The sequence below is a fragment of the Poecilia reticulata genome, linkage group LG7, assembly GCF_000633615.1.
Source record: "Poecilia reticulata strain Guanapo linkage group LG7, Guppy_female_1.0+MT, whole genome shotgun sequence".
NCBI lineage: Eukaryota > Metazoa > Chordata > Actinopteri > Cyprinodontiformes > Poeciliidae > Poecilia > Poecilia reticulata.
In genome coordinates, this window is record NC_024337.1 from 22,539,692 (window position 1) to 22,565,483 (window position 25,792).

Below are 25,792 nucleotides of genomic sequence, written 5' to 3' on the forward strand. Positions count from 1 at the left end.
ATCTGAAACACGATTTAATCAGTTAATAAATCGCGGGGCGGTCAATCAGTGTTACTTCCTAAGTGGACAGTTTGATTTCATAGAAGTTTGATTTACTTGGAGTTATATTGTGTTGTTTAAGTGTTCCCTTTATTTTTTTGAGCAGTATATATACATACATTTTTATGGTAATTTTTTCATAGTACCCCCAAGAATTTAAAACTACTTTCACCCCTGACTAACACCATGAAATGGCAAGATGTGGGCACAAAATGGGTACAAACTAGCAAGATTTAAACTGACCTGCAGCAACTTTGTTGAACCTTTGATGATGTCAAGAACCCAATTACAAAGAAAGATGAATCTGCCATTTTCTTTATTGTATTTTTTAATCACCATGTTCTTTTCTACAGTGCTAATTTTTTTTTAATTCGTTGCACAGATGTGCTTTTGTTGTCAGAGCATATTTTTCCTTGAGGAGCGGGGGAATATCTACATCAATAAAGTATCTGTGCAGGTTTAATACTCAAAACACGAATTTAATTTAGATTCCAAGAAACACCGCTAAGAATCTGGACTGTGGTTTCTACGCTCATGTTTGATGATGACAATCATATGTACCCTCGGTTCTATTGTATGAACAGGTAGATATGAAACGACAGTCAAGAAGTATCCGCCCGCTGTTGCGTAAGAGCCGTGTCAGGCGACCGGTTGGTAGGTAAAGCAGTCGTGTTTATCCGCTTGTGAGGAAAAACAGTGAGAGGGAGGGAGCGATGTGGAGAGAGATGAAGAGGACGGAGGGGGCGTATATCCCTTCAGTAGCTCGTGGTAAGGGGAAGAGGCAGCGATAGTAGAAGATAGCTGGACATAGAGGAAGCCCTGGTGGTTATATTCTTCGGATAAAACGAGGAAGACTACATTTTTCTGCCATTATCACAGAATGCCTTAGTCCCCCCCCCCCCCCCCTACCCAGCCTGCCGCAACAGACGCCATCTGAAAGGATCCGGACCGGACAGCGCTGCAGGTACGTCTTCCAGGCACCGACAGTTGCGTAGCAGCCGCTATGCGGGGATTCATTGCGCATTGATACTGTAGTGACGCTGCCTTTACCTGTGCCGGGCCGACTCACCGTTCAGGTTCAGGTTCTCACGCTACTAACCTGGGTTTTATTTAGTGGTGGTTGATAAAGGCTTCAGCTTTTTATTGTTATTATGATTTCCTGATTAGTAGTCGCACAATCTTCATCCTAAAGGGCGCCAGGGAAAGGCTGGACAAGACAAATTTCACCCGTTGTTGTGCCGCAAAAAGCGCCCCCATCGATGTTAGGACAGTAACGGCGTTGCTCTCATTAATACTTAACAACGGTATCCTGATACTAATTTGTTACCCGCAAAGTGCAATGAAAGCTGTAAAGTCCTGAAGAACAAAGTTTGTTGTTCTTATTTTTAGGTTACACGAAGTTAGTGTTTATTTTTAGCTACAATGGCTTGGAATTTATTGGCTAATAAAACTGAGCAGTGGAAGATTGTGGAGGATCAAAAGTGTCATATTTCCATAAATGAATAAATCATTGTATACCTACGTATATATAGCATAAAGTACACACTTCAGCCAAAAAATAGAAAATCGCCAAATAGTTTCTTAATTTAATTATTTCAGCGTAGAGTTTAGTCTGTCAATATCAAAGTCAGTGAGTCCAATATTATCAATATTATCATAGTTCAGATCAAATTACACTATTGGGTCAAATATATAGGACCTAATTAACCAGTTACAGTGCTAGAATCTGAAATCTTTTGGCCATTTCTGAATTTGACTCATTACAATATAAAGGAATGAAATCACAATTTCAATAAAGGTATATTGCTCAAGTTCAAGTTTATATTGCATGCTCAATGAACTTCAATTTGAAAAATTAATCAGATCACAGAAATATAGCCATGTCAAATTACAATTGAAACACAGCGAAGCTATGGACAAATACTTCCCATTTAAAACATGAAATTTGAATGTATTCCTTCATTAATACTAACCCAAAATAAACACAAGGAAATGTATGTGCCCATCTCTTCTCAGATGAAAAGGGTACAAGTAGGAGTCCAAGGAAACTCCCTTTCAGACACCTGAAGGATTAAACTAAGTCATAGCACATTGCCAAAGAGGAACCATGAAATAAGTAACTGAATTGGGCGTGTTATTTACCATTGCACTTGCAGATACATTTTAAAAAATGTTGGCACATTTTTTCATTTCTTTATTTGATTAGTTTATTTCCAATTTTTTCTTGGAATTGTGAAAAATAAAAAGGATTTTTAAAATGTTCTTGTTGAATTGTGAGGCTATTAATATTTGATAGATGCCCACAATAATTTTATTGTCAATTTAACTTTTACAGACTACTGCAATCTAGGAGAGTTCTGACAGATTACCTTAATTTAAAGAAAAGCACCACAACCCAAATCTGACACTAAAACTTTTAGAAGATCTTAAGTAAGATTTTACATAAAGTCATAATGAGGAAGTCAACTCAAGAAGTAGTGAAAAGGGAGTAATATGACAAAAGATGACTTATGACTATGACTAAGGCTCTGGCATCAAACAAATGATTAATTTCACTGTCTTCTAATGTTTCAAAGGCTTTTATTCTGACATGATGAACAGAAAGTACTTTTCGTCGCAGGAACAAATTCTCTAAAAACAAAACCCTAAAGAAGACAGTGGAAAATAAAAGAATAGAATAGAAATATCCTTTATTCCAAGTTCTATTATGTCTGATACATTTTAAAGATGCTCATCACTTCTCTTTATCAGCCAACAGTTCATTTACTGACAAGTTGTTTGCAACCTCAACATAATTTTATTGCGTCCAGCTGCAACAATACGAGAGTCTGGGGTTCAAGCAGAGCTGTGGTTAACTCTCTGTAGTCTGCAAGGTTTATGACTTGTGATGCCTGTAATTTATTTCCCTGAAAGTGTCTTTGTGGCTTAGTGGGATTCAAAAGCCGTCTCAAAAAGTCAGCAGACTTGCTATCTTTCAGGGTGTGTTTCTGGCAATGCGCGGCAGCTAATTAAAACATCAGACCGAACATGGTTGAAAAGATTGTAAAATTTGTGCTGAACCTTCTTTCCATGGTTCTCCAGTCACGTGATTTTGCTGACAACTTTAACATATAAAACAGAAAGAAATTGTCTGCAGGTCTCCTGTTTGAGGGAAGACAATTTGTTAAACAGAAAATTAAAGCATTCCCCTTTATGCATTGAAGCAGTTAACTGTAATTAAATTTTTATCAAAGTCAAACAATTCTATTAAAATGAAGTGGATAATGATCCACTTCACTTTAATTCAGAGTGATATGGTGGAAGTCATATCCAATAATGACAGGTCAAGGGAAAATTGGCTGATTCTGGTCTTTGGCTGATCAATTGGTGCATCTGTAATATTCTGGTTGCAGTCGCAGCCTTTGATCAGTAGCTCACTTCCCCGATGAGCTTTAGAGATATTCTGGGGTCCATCACCTTTCACTGCAACATCCTCTCCATCAATGATCAAAAACATGCGGAACTGTTTCTGGAGCCTCTTTTCAACATCTCCTGTGTGGTCGATTTCTGACGTTTTGACTCCCCCCAACCTTCCCTACACACACACACTCACACTGGGAGGCCTTCTTAACAACCTTCCTCGTCTGGTGGTAGATGGATCAGTTTGGTCTGACACTTATATTCTGTGACCTCACCTGGAAAACTTTCTGGAAAATCAAATTTTCAGGTTAGGAGCTCAAATGTCTCGAGATCTAACAGTGAAACTTGAACAAAATAGTGAAGGGCATGTTTTTTTTTTTTTTTTTATTGTACTGGTAGTAAGGCGATACAGTGGGAGCTATTTGGAAACCGTGTGTTATTTCAAGGTGTGGAATTTTGTAACGGTTAATGGAAGGACCTCCCCCGTGACTCACATTCCAACACAACCACACATGCTCCTTCTTTCCCTTTTCTTCCTGTTTCTCACATACCCACATATTCACATACATTCACTTCCTAACACACCCACCCACGTTTCCAGTCAGGACGAAGTACAAACAAGTTATACATCTGCACAGCTTGCTGATGGCTGAGCAGTAATGCTTTATGGTTATACACCACAGAGGACAGAGACCCTCTACATTTAGCTCCATATATGTTTATGTCTTTGTATTTCCATCATAGTTATTACATCATCTTTTACAATCCCCTCAATTTCTGCCTATCTGCCCCGTTTCTGCAGAAAGTCATCTTTCTGTAGCCTGATTCTCACCACTTCTTTTGTCATATTTATATATGCTCTTTGGACTCTTTCTACTTTAATTAACGTTGCAAAATTTCCTTCTTATTAAGCTTGTTAGAACCACCTTTACAACAAATAAGAAAACAAGTCCAAGTAATAATAGCTATGTTTCAAGTTATTTCACTAAAAGGTTAGAATTCCTTCATTTTCTGTTTTATACAAAATCAAAATCTTCACATCAAGAACCAGTAACTTTTATTTTACTCTTTACTTTTTTGTGGTGTATCCTGCTAAATCCCAGCTGGCACCTGAAAGAATACCAGAAATTAGCATCAGCCAAGAAAAGCTTGACTAGCACATCTCTATTCTTCACTGATGACTGAGACCATTAACTAACAGAACTATTGGAAAATGACCTACTTATGAAAATTGCATGTTTGGGCTTGCCTTTTTTAATGTTTATATTTGCATTCCTTTCATACTTCATTGCACTCCACATGTTTCTGACAGTTTAGATAAAAAAATTAATTACATTTCAATCAACCCAAGACACATGTTTTTAGTTTAAAAAGTTCCAATGTTCCCAATTTCACTAGCAGAACCAAAACACTGCTGGTCTTTGACACATAAAATCAAGTCTGAACCTTTAGCAGAAGGAGACAGAAAGTCGTAGAGGTCTAAGCACCAGCAGCTGTGCAAAGCAATTGCCAAATTGCTGTCTGCAATTGGCAAAATTGAGATTTTAATCAGGAGCCATCCAATCAATTACCACGTAAACAAGATTCCAGCCATGACTCGGCTTTCTGTCCTTCGCGTTGGTACTTCATGTACTCTGTGCTAAGAAAGCTGTGTTGTCCTCAAACCTTCACTATAAATCTATACCAAATTGTTGATGAGAAGCATTTGGATCGGTCTTAGTTAAGAAGACTGATCCCAGACTGCCAACAGACAGATAGAATCACTCAAACCAATGGAAACTTCACACTCTGTCATCCTGTCTGAAATCTGGTAAAAAGAAAATGAATGTTTGCAAGTAGGAGGGAGTCTCTGCAGAAACATTACTGTGTGTGCGCCCCACCCACATCTACACACGCACACACACATGCCTCCCAGGTTTCTTATGGAAAGTTTGTGCATTCACTCGTCATATTACAACAAGAGTGTGTAGACATGACATCAGTGCTGCGACGATTAACTGATTAGTAGCAGCTGTTGCAGCACTTACTCATGTGGTTGTATAACAGCCAGGATATACCGTGGGCTAGGAGTTTATAGTAATCTCCAGATTGCTGCCTGCTACTGTACAGTTGGATTTTATCCACGGGCATTTCCTGCATCAAACAAGGCATGCATTGTGCAAGTAAGAGTGATGGCATGCAGACGGCATGCTCACCATGATGCATTTTAAATTCAGAGTGAAGAGTCTCAGAGAACCCTCTGGGCTTTACAAAGATAAAAATACTCGGGCCATGCACCCATCTGCCGTCCCCCCCTGTGAACAGTCTCAGAGGAACGTAATTTCTATTTGTGAGCCAGCCTGTGTGTGCGTATTTTAGTCACTGTTTGAGGGATTCTGGCTGCAGTGTGCACAGATGTGTCGGGGTCAAGAGAATGAACGACGTTTGCTCAACAGCGTACTGAAGCAGACATGAGGAAGGTTGATTAGTGGTGCCTGACTGAAATGATTTGTCTTTTTTCCCCCCAAATTCAAACTGTTTGGATGAGCTGAAACTAAATTCACTCTTATTTGTATTGGTCCAGTGGACCAGAACATTCTGCTCTGTTTTTAGCTTCTGGAAAAGAGATTGATTAATTGTGACAACATTTCAAAAATAGCAACCAAGAGTTTCTCTCAACAATCTCTGCTTTGTCTCAGCATATTCTCATATTACTGACCATATGTTTACACTCAAATCATTTGCATTTAGGTAGAAATAGTGTAACATACTCCATTACCAAAGAAGTAAGTTGAGAATGCACACCTGCATATGGAACTGTGATGCAGTTTCTCTCTTTTTGCATAATGTCCTGGACTGATCAAACTGATCAAACCAGTTCACCCTGCTGCGTAGTTTCCATGTGTCCATGTCTTACTTTTATGAAATATCTGCCTTTGTTTCTGTCACTTTGTATTAACGAGCTTCTCAGACTCCCCCATCAGCGGTTCTATATTTGCATCCCTCCATACTTCTCTCTGTCTTAATTGTATTGCCGGTCTCCTCGCTTTCATCAGCTTGCCTCATTGTGCCCTCTACTATCAGCCACATCAAGCCTCTTTCACCTTCTGTGCTTCTCTATCTGTATTTTCTCTTCTCTTTTCAAAATACCACTTCCACATCAGCAGATTCTGGCATTGCATTCCAGTTATTTTGCTTCTGCCTCTATCATTTGGATGTTATCTACCATGCAAAGCTGTGCAGCTGAAAAACCAGGTAGAAGAAGAGAGGGGGAAGGGGTGGCATTTTATTTTTGAAAATAGAGAGACAGAAGAAGAGGTAGCTGAAAGAGGAAAAAAATAAACACTGAGGCTACTGTGAGTGGGTGGAGAGTGAGATGTTCTAACAGTTGTATTCCTGTACACACTGATGTTTACAGGAATACATGTGCGCCACTGTACAGGCTCGCTAAACACAAGATTTAGATTTCCTGAGCATGCGTAGAGAATTTCAAACTGGATTTTTTTTTGCATGTATAAACTGCATGCTCACTTGCACATTCCCAGACACATTTTCCATACACTCACACAGATTTTCTTAAGCATATTTGGAAGCCTTTGTGTGTGACTACGGTGACTTTTCTGAGGTCTAATCATCATGGATGTGAATGGATGCATGGTGACTCATTCGCAGCGAAATAAAATCTCCCATAGCCACTGATTTCTATTTTCTGAGCTTCCCCTTCCCTTTCAGCTGAAGTTTTACTTTGTGGCGACACTGTTCCCAAAGGTTGTCTCCCACTCTGAGTCATAGGTAGAAACTGACGTGAAAGAGAAAGATTTATGCAAGTTGGAGAACAAAAAGATGGGTGTTGCGGGATTTTACTGGCAGTTGTTTGGTTCGATCACTTCTAAGAATGCACAGTCCTCAAGGGCCTGGGGGAGTTGCATGTCACCTGGCTCTCTGATATACGACAGTCAGCCTCACAGCCTCTGGCATCACGACTCAGATAGCGTGTAAAATAACCCCTCCTACTTAGAAGCAAACACAGAGAAAACATGTGGAGGAAATAATTTTGATATTTTCCCAAAGAACCTTTTAAGGCACAGATAGGAGGAAAAAAGTTATTGTACCCATCTGTCACTGACTGAAACCATCTGTGACTCCCTTCATTTTTGATTTGGTCTGTCATTTTGATTTACCACAGAAAGTTGAAACCAGATATTCACAAACACAAAAGCTACATGACCTTATTATTTTTTTCTCCTGGTCTGACCAGTTTGGCCTTTTCCTGTTTTAAGTCAGAAAGAATTACCAAGATTTTTTCCTGTCTTGCTAAATATCAGAATAACGTGAGAGAATTTTAAGAAGTACACCCAAACCTTATAGATGTATTTTGAAACAACACTCCAAACACTATGCTTTTTTGTGTGTTTTTTTTGGAAAGAAAAGCAACCAGGTGAACAGAAATCAAGAATGTTTTGGACCTCCGCAAGTCTGTTTCATTCTTGAGTACAAGTTTCAGATAGCTGGAGGTGCCACTTTCATCTGTTCAAACAAACTTACAGAAGTATAAACACCATGTAAATGTCTGGCCTTTACAGCTTTCTGGAGAGAGACGTGTTGTGTATCCCAGAGGTCAACATGTTTTAGCGCAAAATGTTTGTATCAACCCAAAAACCAAAACCCCTTCGGAAGAGCTTGGCTGATGCTTTGTCATTCATAATAAAATGAATCCTGTCCCAACATGGCCTGAAAGGCAACTCGGTATAAGGTGGAACCATCACTCCTAAAGCAACATAGCAAACCATGTTACAATTTGCAAATGCTCTCAGAAACAAAGAACAGAATTATGTTTGGCCAAAATGACCAGTCATATAAAAAGGAGGTTAAAGGAGAAACTTGCAAACCTGCAAAGACAAAATTGATCAATTGTGACTTTTAAAATACTTTTAGCAACATACATAAGGAACATGGTTAGCACTACAAAACTGCACTCTCCGTTTGAGAATGTAAATTTTTATCTTCACTCCAAAAGGCTACCAACATATCCAAATCCATTATGTGCCATGAGAAAATAAAAGCTCATAAAGATAAAACAGAGTGACATTGCTGTCCTTTCTTCAGCCTTCCTGGCACCTACTGAAAATTATGCCCTCTCTCACATCAGAAAAAGATCTGTTTGTCTTTTAAACAGCCGGTCATCAATCGCGGCTTACCGTACTGAAGATCACCCAATTCCACTTGCAGGACATTTTCTTTGTGTGCATTTCTAAGGTTAAAATTACTCTAATAAAATAAATTAAAAACTGATCTGTCTTTTTAAACCTAATTCTGTAATTATCTCTGTTTAGTTATTAACTATTTTCTCCTTTTCCCCAACAGCGGAAGAATGGTGTGACAAATAAGCCCCAATTCCCTGAAGGTTCACTTTGCTTCCTTGCTGAATATGGCTCTCAAGCTGCTCCTGTTCCATACCTTGATCCTATTCTTCTTCCATTTATCCGGTGCACAGACCATCATTGGTTCCTCCTCTTCCTTCTCAACTCTGAACTTGCCTAGCAACCCACCTTCACCTACCAAGCAGACAATTAGATTCTGGCCTTCTTTGCCTCCCAGAGGACGCACCGATCTTCCCATCAGAGTAACAATCCGGGAAAGGTTTACAGCTTTGAATGCAGTGGAGCAGGGGCATCGGATGATCCATCCAACGACACAGCTCAACCCATCTTTAATTTTTACGCAATCTCCACAGAATTTTACCAGGGGGCAAATTGCAACCCAACCAACTGTCCCAAGACCCAGGACTGACACAGCAAGTTTAACATTCATCAAGGTTTTAAAAGGGGAAGAAGCTGCCACATCTCCACCTTTTCCCACTTTGCCTTCCCATTCAAGTCTTGCAGAAGAGAGATCAATCGAACGCTCAGAGGATGTTGATTCCCAAGGGTTGGGATCAGGCAGAGCCCTGGCAGAGGAGAAATCAACTGGTCATCAGCCAACAGTTGCTGAGGAGATGGCTCAGTATCGACCACAGGCACAGACCATGACCTCCAAAGTTAAGGACGAAGAAACGCCATCACTGGATTATCAGAATGATGAGACTCGCCTGTTTTGGTTGACAACCATCACTGCAACCTCTACAGTAACACAACAAACACCTAAGGCTGTGGAATTAACTGGTAAGATATTTAATTATGAAGCATATCTTTATGGCCACCTGTCTAATGATTGTTCCCCATTTGCTGCCAAAACATCTCTGGCCTCTTGAGGCATCAAAATTGATCAGACAAAATTGATCAATTGTGACTTAGATCCCTTGCTTAGATGTTAACAAGGGATCCTTTAGGTCAGGGGTGGGCAATCCTGGTCCTTGAGGGCCAGTGTCCTACAACTCTTAGATGTCTGGCTGGTCCAACACATTTAATCCAATAGCTGAATCACCTCCTAAGTGCAGTCCAGTGCTCCAGAGTCCTGCTAATTACCTCATTATTTGACTTGGGTGTGTTGAAGTAGAGAAACATCTAAAGGTTTCAGGAGACCAGCCCTCCAGGGCTGGAGTTGCCCACCCCTGCTTTAGGTCCTTCAAATTGTGAGGTGGGAGTTCCATGAATCAGACTTGTTTGCCCACCTCAGGAAGGTTTGGATTAAATTGGGATTTGGGGAATTTCAGGATATCAACACCTCACTGATTAGTAGCAGAGGTCTGAGTCATTATAGAAGACTAATTTCACCCCAACTGGTTTGTGGGGTGGAATTGCAATATCACATGAAACAGAATGTGCATTCTGACACTTTTCTCTACCAGAATTTGCATCTCAGCAATTTAAGCTACAGCAGTTCATCTGCTGGCCAACCTTGACTCAGCATAAGTGAGCATTGGCTGCCCATGCTGCAGACTTGGTAAACACCTGAAGATCTTCAATTAAAAAACATTTTTTTTACTTCACCTTTCACTAGTCATAATGTTATGCGCTATCACCATATGCATGTAACAGTTTCATAGCTTTTTGAAGTTGGGATTAAATGTCACTTCAATGTCTCAAAATATATTATCCTCCATTTTTAGGTACACTTGCAGCAAATCACCCTTCCAGTGACCAACTTCAGCCAAAGCAGGGCTCCTCTGCTGTGACATCTCCCAAACCCACGTCAAGCTCTGCTGATAAAAAGCCACAGACTGCAGCACAACCTGTCACAAACAGAAGCCCAGCTGGTCCGAATCCAAACAGTTCAACAGAACAAGAAACCCACACATCTACAACTGGTCTTCCACTTACTCCAGAGGCTGATTGGACAGCTACAACTCAAAGTGTCAAAACAGCAGAAAAAGGAAGAAATACATCGAGAACTACTGTGCCGTCGAGAGGTAAGAAACACGAATCTATGTATTCTGGAGTTACAGCCACTTTCAGAGTTTCCTTTGTCCTCTGATCATTCAGAAAATAATTATTTATACAGCTGGAACCTTTTTTTTTTTTTTTACTGGAAAAGGCTTCAAAGGAAAGGAAAAAGGAGACACATTTTTCCATAGAAAGGGGGGCTGTAGTTGGGGTCAACAAAGTGAGCGACTAAAGTATGAGCAGGAGGTGAGAGGAAGTGGGTGGGTAGGACTGAAGGAAAAGGGCAAGAGGGAAGCAAATAGGGTCTCAGAGGAAGTAATGCAAAGGAGAAAGTAGACAGAGAGGGGGAAGGTGTGGGAGAAGAAAGGTATATAAAGAACAGAGAGTGGGGATGAAAGCCAAATGCAGAGAGAAAAAGATGAAGGCAGGCAAGACAGTAAAAAATAAATAAAGGAACATTACACATGGAGCTCAAGAGACAGTCACAGCACATTTAAAGGGAGGCATTACTGGTAACATAACCACGTTTTTCTTAGCCGATCATTTTTACAGCTGTTTTTTTTTTTTTTTTGCTTGAAGTTCAGTTCAGTCAAAGTCAGTGTCTCCCTTTTAAACCCATATTAGGAAGTAAGAGCAGCAGTGCTTAGTGTGAAAAGAACAACACAGTTTAGTCCAAGGCACTTGGGGTTGTCTGATGAGCATAAAATGACTAAACAGTATACGAGATGTATTTATGTTTTACTCGGTAACCACAATACACGAGTGACAAACAGTACAATGCAGTAACTTTGACAAAGAGCTTCCCCTCATCTGTTTACTTCAGGGCAGTTTTTTCCAAACCGTTTCAGCTTCCGACTCCCCAAGTACCAGTGAAAGGGCTTTTTGATCCCAACTAACCAGATGGTTATAATAGCAACACAAACAATATCAACTACCAGTGAATTTAATTTTGCTGCAAGAATTTTTAACATTACATTATTTTTAGATTTATAAATTTATAGTATTAAAAAAAATCTAAAATAATTTATTTATCCGAAAGGGGAATTGAATGTTATTGGAACTCATATCCAAGTATTTTCAAAGATTTGCTGGGATTATTGGTGATGCTGTGGGCAGGATGAATCTCCAGAAGCAGTCAGTCTTGCAACAAATTTGAAGAGGCCTCTGACTGAGGACTGTTACTGCATAATGGTTTCATCACTGTCATGACAGCGATGACAGTATGTGGGCAGCAGAGACAGTATTCCACAGTGACATGTCCCGAATGACATAATCAGTTCTTGAGAATCCACCTCATTTGTTTTCCTGCTTCTTAACAGCCATGCTTGCCAAATGTAATTTCTAAGGAGCTGTGATGAGTGACACTCCTTTAGTTTTCACACAATGAGTATCTGTTTTTTTTTTCTGAATAAGAATGTGAAGTTGGGAGAGGGGCACCGCTGTGTTAGTTTTATTTTATTTAAAGGACTTCAAATGGGAGGAACAATTAAACTGCAGCTCTAACTTTATAACTTCTAGTGCACATTCTTAACACCTGCATGCATAAAAATATATTTCTCCATTTAAAATATATCACACTTAACAGTTTACTGGACATAAGTGTATGTTGCTTAAAAATATATATAACCACAAGACCAGTGTAATGTCTATTTCCATGTTTTTGGATGCTTTACATGTGGTAGAATGTTTGTTTCTCATTGATTAGCATGACAATTGCATAAAAAGTAAATCTGATAATGTCTGCTACAGGATAAAGAACTGATGTATACAGTCATAGTTATATTAAGTCCTGTTCGATTTAACAGACCAATAAACAATGTAAACTGATGTCATTTCCACCCTACTGAAGGACTGTACTATTTGCCAGTGGAATATTTTAACCACTTCTGGAATTAATACCAAAGGATATGAGGTTAGAAGAGCTTACACTAATATGACTTATACCAAGTTTAGATTTTATCCTTTGTTGAGAGACTTCAAATATCCTTGTCCAGAATGCTACCAAAATTTTATAAGCTAAAGTTTTCCAGCCTTTTTTAAGGCTGAATGGATGGAATTACTATGATCAAAAGAGCCTCTCAGTCTGTTGTCACAACAATCTTGGTAAAAAAAATATATATATATTTTACTTTCAACCAATGCGTTGCTATGCTTTAGTATGATAACATAGCATTAGCTTTTGTGTGAATTTTCCTACCTGTAACTAGTTTTTTAACAGGGTCATTTGATATTTTATTTCTTTCCTGACATATGATGAAAGTGCCAGTTTTAAAGAGAAAACAAAAGGGTTGAGGTAAGCCTAAGTGTGCCCAGCTGTGCAATGTGATCAGCACATCTGGAATGTGTCTGGATCTCATCCCAGTTTGGGGAAAAAATGTTGAAGGAAGTAAAACATACCTTCATGTAAATAAAGAAGCGTGTCTGAGATGTGTATACAAAGCGCTTTTACTTTGTGAGGCTCAGGAGTGCGTCAATGGAAGGAGGGAGGAAACAAAAAGGGTGAAACCTATGTGGGAGTGAGTCATTTATCACTCTGTCAGTTTTATGGAGGTCTTCTGGCTGGCAAAGAGTACTAGAAGTGACTAGAGGTTTGAAAGTTTTACCACTGATCATCTTATTGTTAAAAATGACTGAAGAGGATTTACAATGAAGCCATCAAGACAGATATCCTATTGCTTAAAGTTCATAAGATCACCTTTCTCATGGCTACATTCTCTGTGTTTTTCCTTAAAATGAAAACTAGAAGAAATCTTAGCACTAAATATGATCATAATACACTTGGGTGTTTCCAGGTTCTTCCAGTTGGATAAAGTTATGAGCACTGTGCAAACAGGAGCCTGAGTCATAATGAGCAAATTATAAACAGAGAGATGCAAATTTGTCCCATGTGGCATTCTGGTAATCTCTGAATGTGTGCAGAGCTTGTCTGATATAAATTTATTGTGACACTGTGCTGTGTTGCATAATAAATATGTTCTTGTTAATTGTATAATATCAATTAAGCCACACAGTTACTCTGAATTTCAGCTATTCCTACTAGCAAGAATGACCAAATGAATTCAGAAAGAAATTTAATTCATCAGTGATTCCAGCTGGCCACCTACGTGGTTGTTTTTAGTGCATCATACAAGCCCTGAAGGTTATTTGCTCAGAATGACAACCTATGGTCAAGGTTTGGAATTTTCTTATTTGACCAAATATAGTTTTCTGATATAAACACTATATTCACCAAGAAGTAGGAAAAAATTAGTTGATGCAAATACATTAAAATTCATTTAGAGATGGGTTTTACAGTATACTGATGGTTTGTCTTTCTTTACAGACCTCTGAATACATACTACTTAAGCTTCTGTGGCATTACAACCCCAATCTATTGAAATAATGGTCAACTAATTTAGTAATCAATTAATCATTAAGTGGAGTATAGACTTAAAAAAAAGCCAATTAGCTGAAAGAACATACTGAGAGCAGTAATTAAGAAAACTGTACAAAACATTTATACATTTCACTATTAATATGAAAAAAAATCTTCATCTGTAAATATGTTCTACCCAAAACTTCTCTAGGGCCAAAGTTTTGCCTTCACCTGGTTCAATTTCTGTAAAAAAATATTTGCATTTCTAATATTGTATAAAAAAAGGCTTAAAGAAAAATCAACAGTTTGCCAATCTTAAAAATCTGATTAAGCAATTAACTGTCTGAATAATCAATTAAATAATTACTAAAACAATCATTATTTACAGTCCTACTTCTATGCATTTAGTTCAACTTTTCCACAGCATTATCTTTTTTACCTGTCCAGTGTGTTTCTTGGTCTTCATAATGCTGTTTGGTCATTAATGTTCTCTAAAAAAACAACAAAAAAAACTCCAAGGCGTACACATAACAGCTGGATTTATTCTGCGATTAAATGACCCACATCTACAGTATTTACTAGATGGATTCTTCAGCTTGTTGCTAGCAATGGGGTGCATTTATGAATATTATAATAACATGCATGTTTTAGCCCCATTCAGAGTTTTAAGTAATTTGAAAAAAAATTGTTTTCCTGTTGCTTTTGTTTTTTACTACTTTGGTCTCTCACATAAAAATCTTAAAACACTGCAGTTTGTGGTTGGAATGTGACAAAATGTAAAAACTAATGGGTATGAATACTTTCTGAAAGCACTGCATTACAGACCTTTAGCAGTGCATCTTAGTTTCTATTCGCTGATGTATTATTCTATGATGGTGATCTGCACCCCTCTAGTGGATCTCAGTGGTACTACATGCTCTTTCACTGATTTCTTCTACCTTTAAGACAGTTGAACATTTCTCTGTTGTGATAAAAAAAAAAAACTAATCAAAGGCATGTTCTACCTTTCAGGGGACTCTTCACTTCTTACAACTGGTGTTGTTCCTGTGATCCGACCCAGATTTGGCCCCACGTATCAGAACGAGAGGAACCGCTCTGTTCTGTTGGGATATCCACAGCAAGCTCCACACTCCACTTTTAATCCAGCCCCATCTCCAAGTGTCATTCCCTCTACGAATGGCACACTCCTTTATTGGGGTGAGTTGAGCCGCACTTTGGCTTTTGCCTGGGAACTGCATGTCTACGGCACCGCAAGCCTCTTCCTGCTCCTGTTTGCTGGAGCTGCCCTCGGCCTGACTCTGTCCCCTGGAGCGAACTGCCCTCATCGTGGGGCTCTTGGACTTGCCAATGCTCTGTTGTTTCTGGCTGGAGGCCTCAGGGCAGTTCTGTTTTTCTTCGACCCTTATAGGACACGAGGCATCTTCCCTCGCACAGCAGTTACGGCCCTCTACAACCTGCCTCTTCACCTCTTGGTGTGGGCCCAGGCGTCCCTAGTACTTCTTGCACTGAGGGTGGCAGGAGTCAGTGTGTTACCTCCAACCTTAGAGCACCCCCCTCTGGTGGCTGTGCTTACTGTGTTGCAGTGTACACTGCTGTTAGCTGCTGATCTGTTGTCTCCAGCTCTGTCTCCTGTAGTACCAGTAACTCTACAGGTCCTGTCCCTATGTTGGGGTCTGGGTATCTGTTTGGGCTATCTTTGCTATGTATTTCCACGTATACGCTGCCCTGCTCTTCCCCATCACAGTGTTCCTGTTGAGGCCAGGAGGAAGACCTGGACAGGGAGCCAAAAAACAACAGTGATTCTGGGAAGAGTGCTGGCAGTCTGTGCAGTTCTTGGAGCATTATGCTGCGGTTTGCATGTCCACGCTACCTTGTGGCTCTATGGACTGTTAGGAGACTGGAAGCGTTTCAGCTGGGGATGGTGGTTGGTGCATTTCTGGGCTCGGCTGCTGGAACTAACCTGGGGTTTTTTCCTGCTACTAATGGGATCCTGGGTGTTCTGGAGGCCCGTCACATGCCGGGCAAGGGAGGAAGGAGGGCAAGATGGCAGCACAGTGGATCCCCCAACTCCTGGTCAGTCTGTTGGTTCCCCTCAAAGACACACATGCTGGTCTAAGATAGTCCAAAGTCTGAGAGGTAAACCCTGCAGAAAGTCTGAAAGTAATGGTGTGGGAGGAGGAACAGGGGGAGCGGGAGGACCAGGAGACGTGCCGAACAACTGGGCTGGACAAGAGCGACCTGGAGCTGATATCAGCAAGAGTCTTATTAGGAACCAGGACCATGAGCAGAATATGGCCCAACCGCGCTTGGTCAAAGACAGTAACTATGGACGTAACCATGGGGGCCACCCTGAGGACCGAGGCATATCTGAGGATTCCACCAGCTCCCTGCTGAGACTGCAGACTCTGGGTCAACCTCCACATCGCTCAGTGAGTGGCAGCCTGGATCAGGACAGAGATACATCTCTGTCTTTCTATGAATTTGACCTGCGGCCACCCTCCCCTATTGACCTGACTCGCAGCATTGACGAGGCTCTGCACAGAGAACATTTGGTCACAGGAGGGAGCCTGTTTCATCCTGTAATCCAGACTCCTTCTCCAGGCTCTGGGATCAGCCAGGAGCATTGGCTTCGTAGGAACAGTGATCCTCAGCTGCTTTCTGAGAGCAGCGAAGCCCCAACAGAGTCTTCCATGCCTCTGGGGGGTAGCATTCTCAGCAGTGTACCCAGCAGGCAGGTGACTGCTCCACCCACGCCATCCCACCAGGGTCACAGGTGGGCTGGGAATGGTATGGTCAGCGTTCCCTCATCAGTGTCTTGCCCAGTGTCGCTTCGCCCCTCCAGAACATCTACAGGGAATTTGGGTGAGGATGGCGTGGATGACACTCGGCCATTTATCACCCCGGATTCTGAAAGGGCGCGAGCAAGAGCTGGGAGACCCGTTGGTTCACGCAGTTACCTGGAAGTGAGACGACATGATGATTCTGCCAGTGTCAGCAGTGAAATTATAGACCTTTGAACCACACAATGGACATGAAGACCAGTGACTGCATTTCAGATTTTCACACGTTTGTTTCAGATTAATGCAGAGGAGATCTGATCAGACTTCCTCAAGTTGGCTTAGAAATAGGAACCAGTTTAATAGAAAATGTAGGTGATTGGTATTAAGATCATCACCTTTATCTTTAAAGTCCTTTTGTTTCAAGGATTTACCAGGTGAATGGATTTTACTGCAACTGCGAGATACGACATGTTTGACACACTACCCACACAGCTCTTTCCATTTTTTTCACTCACATAATTTTATCATACGCTGTGTTTCCACTGCAAGAACCTTTTCCAGGAACCAGGACAGTTTGTTTTTCACCCCCATCATTTCCACTGCAAGAGCCAGAGCATTATCAGCAGGGTAAAAAGTAGAAAAAAATCCTCTGGTAGGAAAAAAATAGATAAATGGCAACTCATAGTGAGTATATCAGTGTTTTTTTATATTCAAATACTATAATAGAATCACCTAATCTTAACGGAAAGATAAATTAAATGACTTCTACCAAGCGCTGACTGCATTTGTTCATCTGTAAAGACAAAGCTGGTTTGAGACAAACACTTGAATCTGTGATGTGTTTTACAAATTGATTTTAGGTTACATAGAAATCAGGCATGCGACTGCTGCTAAGCATGTGTTATTCTTACTCCTTCAATGATTTAGGTTTTTAAAAATATGGGTTACAATCTTTAGTTTTGAATTATTTTTCTTTTTCTTTTGTTAGTTTAGCCACTGTGAAATAACTACATAGGACACCGGGCTATACACCAGTGTTCTAGCTGACTTTGAAGCTGGAACTCGGAGCAGGAAATCATAACCAGGTTCAGAACTTTCTAGTTGCAAGTTGGAAAACAAAAGTTATTAAGTATTTGTTTTGGTGACATCTACTACTAGAAATGCAAGCTGATAATATACTAATATTTTATTTTTCTGAACCACAATACTAACATTTTAACAAGTAGATAAGTTAAAGCACTTATTGTACCACTGGGTTAATAAGATGCATACATCCAGAAGTGCTTAGTTCAAAGTTTATACCAGTTACTTCCGCTACAGTGTGGATGCACACAGCAGGTTTGCTCTTTGCCTTACAACTTTCAGTGTTGAAATTCCGACTTTAGGAGACATTCTTGTTATTCTGACTGACCTTGAAATTCCAATTTCCAAGTACAGCTTGGTTTCCTCTCTTCTGGTCAGATCCAAATATGGGTAAAGTCTGAGTAGACAAGACTTGTTTAGTTTGACACCGTTGCACTTTTTGACAAAGTTTAGAGCAGCTTTCATGAGTTATAATTTGTAGTGGCTGTGATAAAATTATTAAACGTGTATTGCAGAAAATTCCAGCTTTTTTGTGACCTAAGCCTCTCTCCCAGATACTGGATGAAGAAGATTTCAATTAGTGTTATTTCATTGAACCTGTCAGCATCAGAATGAACAATGTTGTTTAATACGCTGCAGTACAAACGCACGCAACACACTTGCGGGGTAAAACAAGAGGGTCCAACAAAGTAGGATCTGGGCTGCAAAGTGAAAACACACTTACACGTAATTCTGAGTTTAACTTCTTTGGGACCAGACTTAGATTGGACGAGGAAACATTTTAGCAGCTGTGTGATGTACTCAAGATTAGTGATGAAGGTGGTAATTTTCCTTTTGTTATATGAAATTAATAAAGTGGTTTATAATGATCAACTTCCTGTAATGTGACTAAGTGTTAACGGTCCCATTTGTTTCCTTGAAAGAATTCCTAAGCATATCATTGGTTGTAAATGTTATTTTTTTTCTAACTTCTTTTGTTATGTAAAGATGTGCCATACATAATCATGACTGGTTCCTGTGCTGTTCTCTCTCTAGGGTCTTAGCATTTGTATCATGGTGACTCAGCAGCAGATTATGTGTAAGCTCTCATCTTGCTGTCGCTGTTGTACTCGTTTGTTTTGTCTTATAAGTTAAAGCTGGTTACATAAAGCTACAGGCAGTGAACAACAACCAGAGAAGCCTCCCATGCTGCTGAGGATAGTAGCTGTTTAAGATACCATATTGAATTCCCATGAGTTTGATGCATTTTATTATCTTAGGCTGCTGCAGAGCAATGCTTGTGGGATGCCACCCATTTAATAATCAATGCCTTTGAGTGCATTTTTGCAGAATCTGAATCAGATTTTTAAACAGATCAGTTGTATTGAATTATATGCTGCACAGCTTTGCAGGGCTGCAACACAAAGGACTGGCTTGGCTTGAACTTCAAAACACTTATTAGACCCGAGTCAGTGACAAAGCACTTAACTGTTTAGACTGAAGTATTTTACTATCTTTTAGAGATAAAATGTACAAGTCACAATGTAAATACTGTCCTTTCTAGCGTCCATTAATAAAGTTGTGTTTGAAACATAGTTGTTACTGTGAAGGACAATCTTAAGTGGTATTTCTAAAAGCTCAGGTTGGAGTGGATCAGACTTTTTTTTTTTAATTGAGTTCACAGGTATCGGCAAAATACATTTTAGTCAAATAAATTTGCCTTAAAAATAATACTTTTTCAAGTTTAGAAAAAATTCTGCACAGATAGAAAGTTTTTATGTTTCATAAGTGTCCATTCTGAGCCTATTTTTAGCCCCCAAACTGACTGATAGATGAAAGTCGGAGGACAGATGGATTTGCCTTCAACTCTTCCTCAGATGCAAGAATAATGTCAAAACACACACACACACACACGCGCGCACACGCACGCACACACACACACACACACACACATTGATAACTTTGTTAGACTAAGAACACAGTAAATGGAAGTGCCACTGTTACCTAAGACAATAAATTCCTATCTTTTTAATTAGATTGAACTTCTAATTTATTTAAAAGGGGCCAGCATACATAAATTAGTGGGTCAAATGTACTCAGGTTAGCCAATAGACTACTTGTTAGTCATCAGCAGTCCTTTTGCCTCATGTAAACCCAGGAATTTACTTATAAAGAACCAATTCCCATCAAAGGTCATAAATAGGATCTCCAATCTATATCCAAGTATATTAAGTCAAGTTTCTTCCAGTTTATATTCAAGTCAGTTCAAATTACCAGGCAAAATCAAGTTTTACAATTAGCTGCAGATGCAGTTCTTTACAGACCAATTCAATGTGGATTACTATAAAACACAGCCAAGTTTAGTTGATTATATAATTCCAGATAGCAAAGTTATCTATGGAAAATTATGTGACTACTTTTGTCATTTATTGCAAGTGAAGTGTACTAAAAAAACATGTTACACAGTTTAAACCTGAAAATGTGCGTTGCTTTTAATGCACCCCTGTTCTGTTGCAACTGTCCAGTCTCTTTGGGGTATAAATAACACCAGATTTATAAATTAAAAGTTTGATTTTGGCTCACAATCTAAATGTCTAAATGTTCTTAACTTTGTGAACGAAACAACATATTTTTTTAGACATAAATTATTTTCTTCAGCATCAATTTTAGCATCTTGAACTAAACTTACAGGGTAAAGAAGTGTGCTTTATACTTTCAGGCTTTGTGAACTTGAACTAACAAGACTCCAACCTGAGCACAGATATTGCTCATGAGCTGTGCAGATGATTTTACCTGTTGAGATGAACAGGAAGTTGTGAGGTGATACTTGATATAGAAAGGACTGTTATATTATTGCAAGTTTTATAAAGTGTCTAGATAACCTAAATTTGTTGGATGTAGATTTTTGCTTTGTTTCTCTCCATACAAAACATGTTTGTTGAGCCATGTGTATAGTCTGTTTATTCTTTTGAATCCATTTTTTGATCTCACTGCATTTTCAGTATGTATTGTTTGACAAATAAGAATTTAGAGATATTGTCAGTAAGTCTAGTTCCTGATGCTTTTTTCCTCTTTGCAGATGATCCATCACTCGTTTTCTGATTACTTTTGTCTGACCTGCAGTACCTCCTACTGATGTGAGATGCTTGTTGAGTTTTTTTTAACAGTGCGGTGCGTATTTTGTTGCCGTCGACATTCCAATGAGCCGGTATTATTTCACTGTACGAGGACTTGTTTAATTGGCTACTGTGGTTCCTCCAGCTCCCTCAGGGTTGTCCCGTGAAGCAGTATGTGCCATAGAAAATACATATATTGTTCCCTGTGCAGTGCAGTCTGTTTACTTTGCTCATTGAACTTCTTTGTTCATGTATTTCCTGCTGCTTTTCACATATGAACTTAAATAAAAACCTAAAATCCTTAAGTTCTTATGATTGTTTTTATTTGCGTCCGGTGGTAATACTGTTACTGGGCGGTTACAGAACCGTTCGAAAGTGGAGATCAGTATTTCTCATCTTCCTTTGATAGTCTTCATCAAACTGCTCATTCTGTTTAACAGTGAAATGATTCTTCCAGTCACCAACTTTTCCTAAAATGAAAAATGGAGAAATGATGATTGTGGTATTAATCTCTACTTCACTGATTACTTTTTTTACTGCAAACAGTGGGGGGAAATACAGCTGACCTTTGCGCATGAAAGGTGAGATCTTGAAATCCAAGACTTCATCAGCTGAGCCATTGGCCATCTTGTTGTGTTTCATGTTGTTGAAGAGAGATTTTTCTGTTACTTCTTTCTTCAGATCCGTGCTGGATGACAGTTCCAGAAAGGAGCAGATCCGGCTGACTTCTCGTTCAGTATCCTACCAGAAAAAGCCCCTCTTATGCTGTGCTTGCATTTACAAACTGATAAAATGAAACATATAGACACACCACCCACCTCAATGAGATCCTCATAGAACAAGTACAGGATGTTAGATCTGGTCTTTGTCTTCTTCCACCAGCCTCCCACATGGTCATTCCAGGAACCAAAGACCACTGAAAGGAGTCAGAAAGTCACATAACAAGTAGTAAAGTTATCTTTGTGTTTTCAGTTACTCCTCCCATTAGTTTGCTACTCACTTTTTCCATCCACAAATCTCTGCAGAAAACTGTTCCAGTCTCCAGGCTCTGGCTGGGCCTTATTCATGCGGTCAAAATGAAAATAAGATACAACTGTGTCCTTTGCATTGCGGGCTACATAGATGATCTGCAATCAGATAAACATTATGTAGAACTTTTTTTTTTTTTTAAAGTTCAGATTTAAGAGAGATTATATGCAGGGGAGTCTGGCAATAAATTTAGATTGTGGTAGCATAATATCACTAAAAATAACTGAAGGTTTTTAATTTTAAGGTACTTTAATGTGAGTACATTTAAGCAGGAAGCAGTATAAAACTCACTGAACAATGAGTAGCCTCTTGAGGCCACCAAATCTAAGTAACATCATTAAATGCTGTGTACATACCTACTGATTGTTTGGCAAGTGTGGAAGGAAAAACCCATTTTCTGTTCCGCTATCAAAACGTAAGATAATTTCTAATCTCTGCTGGGCCTGTAGAGTTGTCTGCTTTAGTCAGATGAACTTTCTTTGAACTTTTAAGCAACAAATAGTCCTTACATGATAGTAAAGATCATTAGGGAGAAGTACCAATTTGTTAGCAGCAGCGGCAGTACGAACATGTTACCCTAGGTGGGTCTTTCTAGCTAGTTAAAATGAGAAAATGAGATTCTGTGTTGGGTTAAAGTGCAGTGCTGCCCCTCAAGATTCTCAGCAACAAGCAGGGAGAGCCTATACTCGACCCAGAGGACATTAACCCCTTAATTAACTGCAGAACATTTGTTCAAGGCAAATCTAGTAAGTTGTATTTTTGATCTTCTGCTATTGGGTTTCCCCTTTCTGATGCCACTTTAAGAAACTACTCATAAACCCATTCTAAAAAAATGTGATTAGTTGGGGAACCTGTGATTCAGTTTCTCTTCCAATAGCATTGTGAACCTTGTTAGATGCATCATGAATGATTTGAAATATCCAATATCATTTATTTTTATGGAAAAGAAAGCTATCACAAAGGTCAAATTAACTCAGAAACGATACTCAGCAGTATTCAAACAAGTCATAGAAAAAAAGTCCTGGCTGCGATTAACAGAAGCTAGAATAGGAGAGGACTCAGGATTTTGGACGATCTGAAAGAGATTGTGAAAAGCGAAATTGTCAAAGATCCTTCTTCCTGTTTACTCCAATCTTGTGAAATAATAAATGAAAAGACTATGTGTCCTGTTTTTCCAGAAGATAACTATGGACGGTTCAGTATTTGGAATAAACAAACCTTGGAATTCTGTTCCCAGAAGGACTGGGGAAGAAACTGGACTGGTAGGTGTGTCTTGATAATGCGTGGAAAGCTGTTTATTGAATTCAGTTCATCCACTCCTGGTAAAGGGATGTATTTTTTTGTATAAAAACAAAACAAATAAGTTAGAATTTCATTTATCTATTAAGTCATGTTTTAGAGAACTGTACCAGAGGGAAACCCTGGTATGCTGATCTCCAGAAATGGCACTCTTTCATGAAGTGGCACCGAGTTCTCTCTGTCAGGTGATGTTTGGCTGAAGTACAAAAGGTCCAGGATGTAGGAGACCCATGTGTTTCCTTAAGAGCCATAAAACGCATAGCATTTAGATAAAATGTTGCAAACTTAAGCACAAAAGCAAATGGACTTTGAAACAAAGATAAAACTATGACTAATACCTGCTTTGGGATAGCTCACCAACACAATATCATCTGGCCTTGCTTTGAAGCTCTGTATATTATCCCAGTTGTCAGTGAAGTATTTGGTCATGGAGACTCCATTGAAGTCGAACAATGTAGGTCGAGCTGGTAACTCCATCTGCTGGGTGTGTCTTAAACCTTTCAGGAACAAGCAAACTTTGTTCTAGCACTGGAAACAATCAGACCAAGCCCTGAAAACAGGAAAAAAAAAAAAATGTTAAGACATTTGCTTCACCAAGTAAGATGGTGGAAAACGGCTTTTAATGAAATGCTACACAACTTGTGAAATAAAAAAGTAGATTGGATTAAAATATGAGCAGTTTCAGTTTCATGAATTCACTCTGAGTTTTAAAAGATACAGTACATGTTCTATAATATGCAAACAAATGAAGTCCGTACAAACTGAATGTTTTGAACAAACATCAACCTGCAAAGCCGTTGTTGCTCCGACAGAGGACAAAAAGAGACCAAGTAAAGATTTTCACAAGTTTTAAATATCTAGAAGTGTCTAGTCACAGCTTACATTTCTTCTAAGAAAATAAAATGTTGAAAGAAAATAGGCTGAAAGAAAATAGGCTAAGGAAAATAATACTAGGACACTATGCAAAAAACAAAACAATAAAAATGACAGTAAAAAAAGAAACAGCTTTGCTTCCTGTCCCATCCTGTTTTAAGTGGAGGACTTTGGAAGAGATAAAGCAAAAGTATTATAAAGTAATAAAATATTTTTGGCCAGAACAGTTCTGCATCAATAAACAGTGACAGAAACACGAGGCTTTATGGAAATTGATTTAGGATATACACGCAACACTTCTGACATTATGGCTGTTAAGACTATACATTAACACTTTCCAGCAGCAGCAAATTGTGACGATCAAATTACATGTACATTACTAAAAAGAAAAATGCAATAACCTGGTAGTGCTTACAAAGCATCTAAACTCCTTTAAAAATGCATTATAAATTTGTTAGCTGACCTGAATGTTTCGTCCTTGTGTGGCTCCTAAGCAAAGTTAGGTCCTTATCTAGAACCGGTCCTTTTTAGTTCAGGTGGTTGTATCAGCGTCCAAAGGTATTCTGCCTTCAATAATATTTTACCATAAAAATGTCAAAGATTTGACACAAGTATCTATTTTTCAGTGGTTGACAAAGATTAACCTTTTACTAGTGATGGGTCCGGCGCATGTGTCAAGCCCACAGACCAAACCCCGTGTCGGTGCGCGTATTGGTTTCAGCAAGTCACGTGACCGATAGAGGAACTGTTTCGAAATGACATTAACGCGCCACACTGTGTTTATAAGGAAACGAATCTGTCAATCTGTCAAAAGCATTTCCCAAAGGAATTCTTGATCTTTTACGGAACCGCGTCAACTATGGAGCAGCCTCAAACGAAAGGTTCCCGCAGCGTGGGACCACATTTTGATCTTATATTGAAAAATAAATTTGTTTTCATTTTTGTCGTTTCATCCGGTTCTTGTCAGTTTCTACTTGATCTATATGAATCCAAATTCAGCTGAAATTGACTCTTGGTTTACTTTCATATTATGTTCTGCAGGTTGAGTGTCGCATGTTTGACTAAACTGTCTTATTTAAATAAATCCACCTTTTCAATGTTGAGGCATTATGAGACCAGGCATGAGAATGAAGTCCCAAATACACCCAGATAAACTCAGATTTACAGCTATTCTACAAATTACTCAGTTGCTTTTTATAAATTATTTCATATACAGTGAACCCTCGCTACAACGCGGTTCACCTTTAACGATATCGCTGCTTCGCAGATTTTTCTGTGCATTTTTTTCCCCCAGTGTTTTGCGTCCTGATTGACCGATTGGTAAAAAACAGTCTCCGCGCTTCTTCTCTACCTGAGTGCCATAAAGTCAAGGTATTTAATACAGATTAGCCATTCAGGAGATGGAAACTGAAGCTTTGAATGCCAGCTGGGGGAAAAACTGTGACCAGAGGCAGCGCAGAACACGACCGGAGGCGCGTTTGACGAGATCCATGGCTCTGCAGCTGTGAATCTGGCGGGGCAGCTTGGAGGAGACGCTTT

At 39.3% G+C, this 25,792-nt stretch overlaps 2 protein-coding genes across 3 annotated transcripts; one reads left to right on the top strand and one right to left on the bottom strand.

Annotated features, from left to right (window-relative positions):
- Positions 1-573: 573 nt before the first annotated feature.
- On the top strand, positions 574-21,357 carry LOC103467529 (proline-rich transmembrane protein 3). Of its 2 annotated transcripts, none has more exons than XM_008413982.2 (4): positions 574-1,003; positions 8,782-9,578; positions 10,466-10,765; positions 15,106-21,357. In XM_008413982.2, exons 2-4 carry the CDS (start codon positions 8,846-8,848, stop codon positions 17,109-17,111), a joined length of 3,039 nt encoding a protein of 1,012 aa, XP_008412204.1. In that variant the 5' UTR covers positions 574-1,003; positions 8,782-8,845; the 3' UTR covers positions 17,112-21,357. The 2 variants fall into 2 exon arrangements, with proteins under 2 accessions (XP_008412204.1, XP_008412205.1); XM_008413983.2 differs by having other exon boundaries at positions 575-1,003; positions 10,478-10,765.
- LOC108166443 (cytosolic sulfotransferase 2-like) lies at positions 18,914-24,966 on the bottom strand. The gene is made up of 8 exons (XM_017305837.1): positions 24,717-24,966; positions 23,719-23,930; positions 23,491-23,619; positions 23,300-23,400; positions 22,053-22,179; positions 21,871-21,968; positions 21,619-21,793; positions 18,914-21,522 (listed from the first exon to the last, which is right to left on the bottom strand). Exons 2-8 carry the CDS (start codon positions 23,855-23,857, stop codon positions 21,410-21,412), a joined length of 882 nt encoding a protein of 293 aa, XP_017161326.1. The 5' UTR covers positions 23,858-23,930; positions 24,717-24,966; the 3' UTR covers positions 18,914-21,409.
- Between the last annotated feature and the right edge of the window lie 826 nt (positions 24,967-25,792).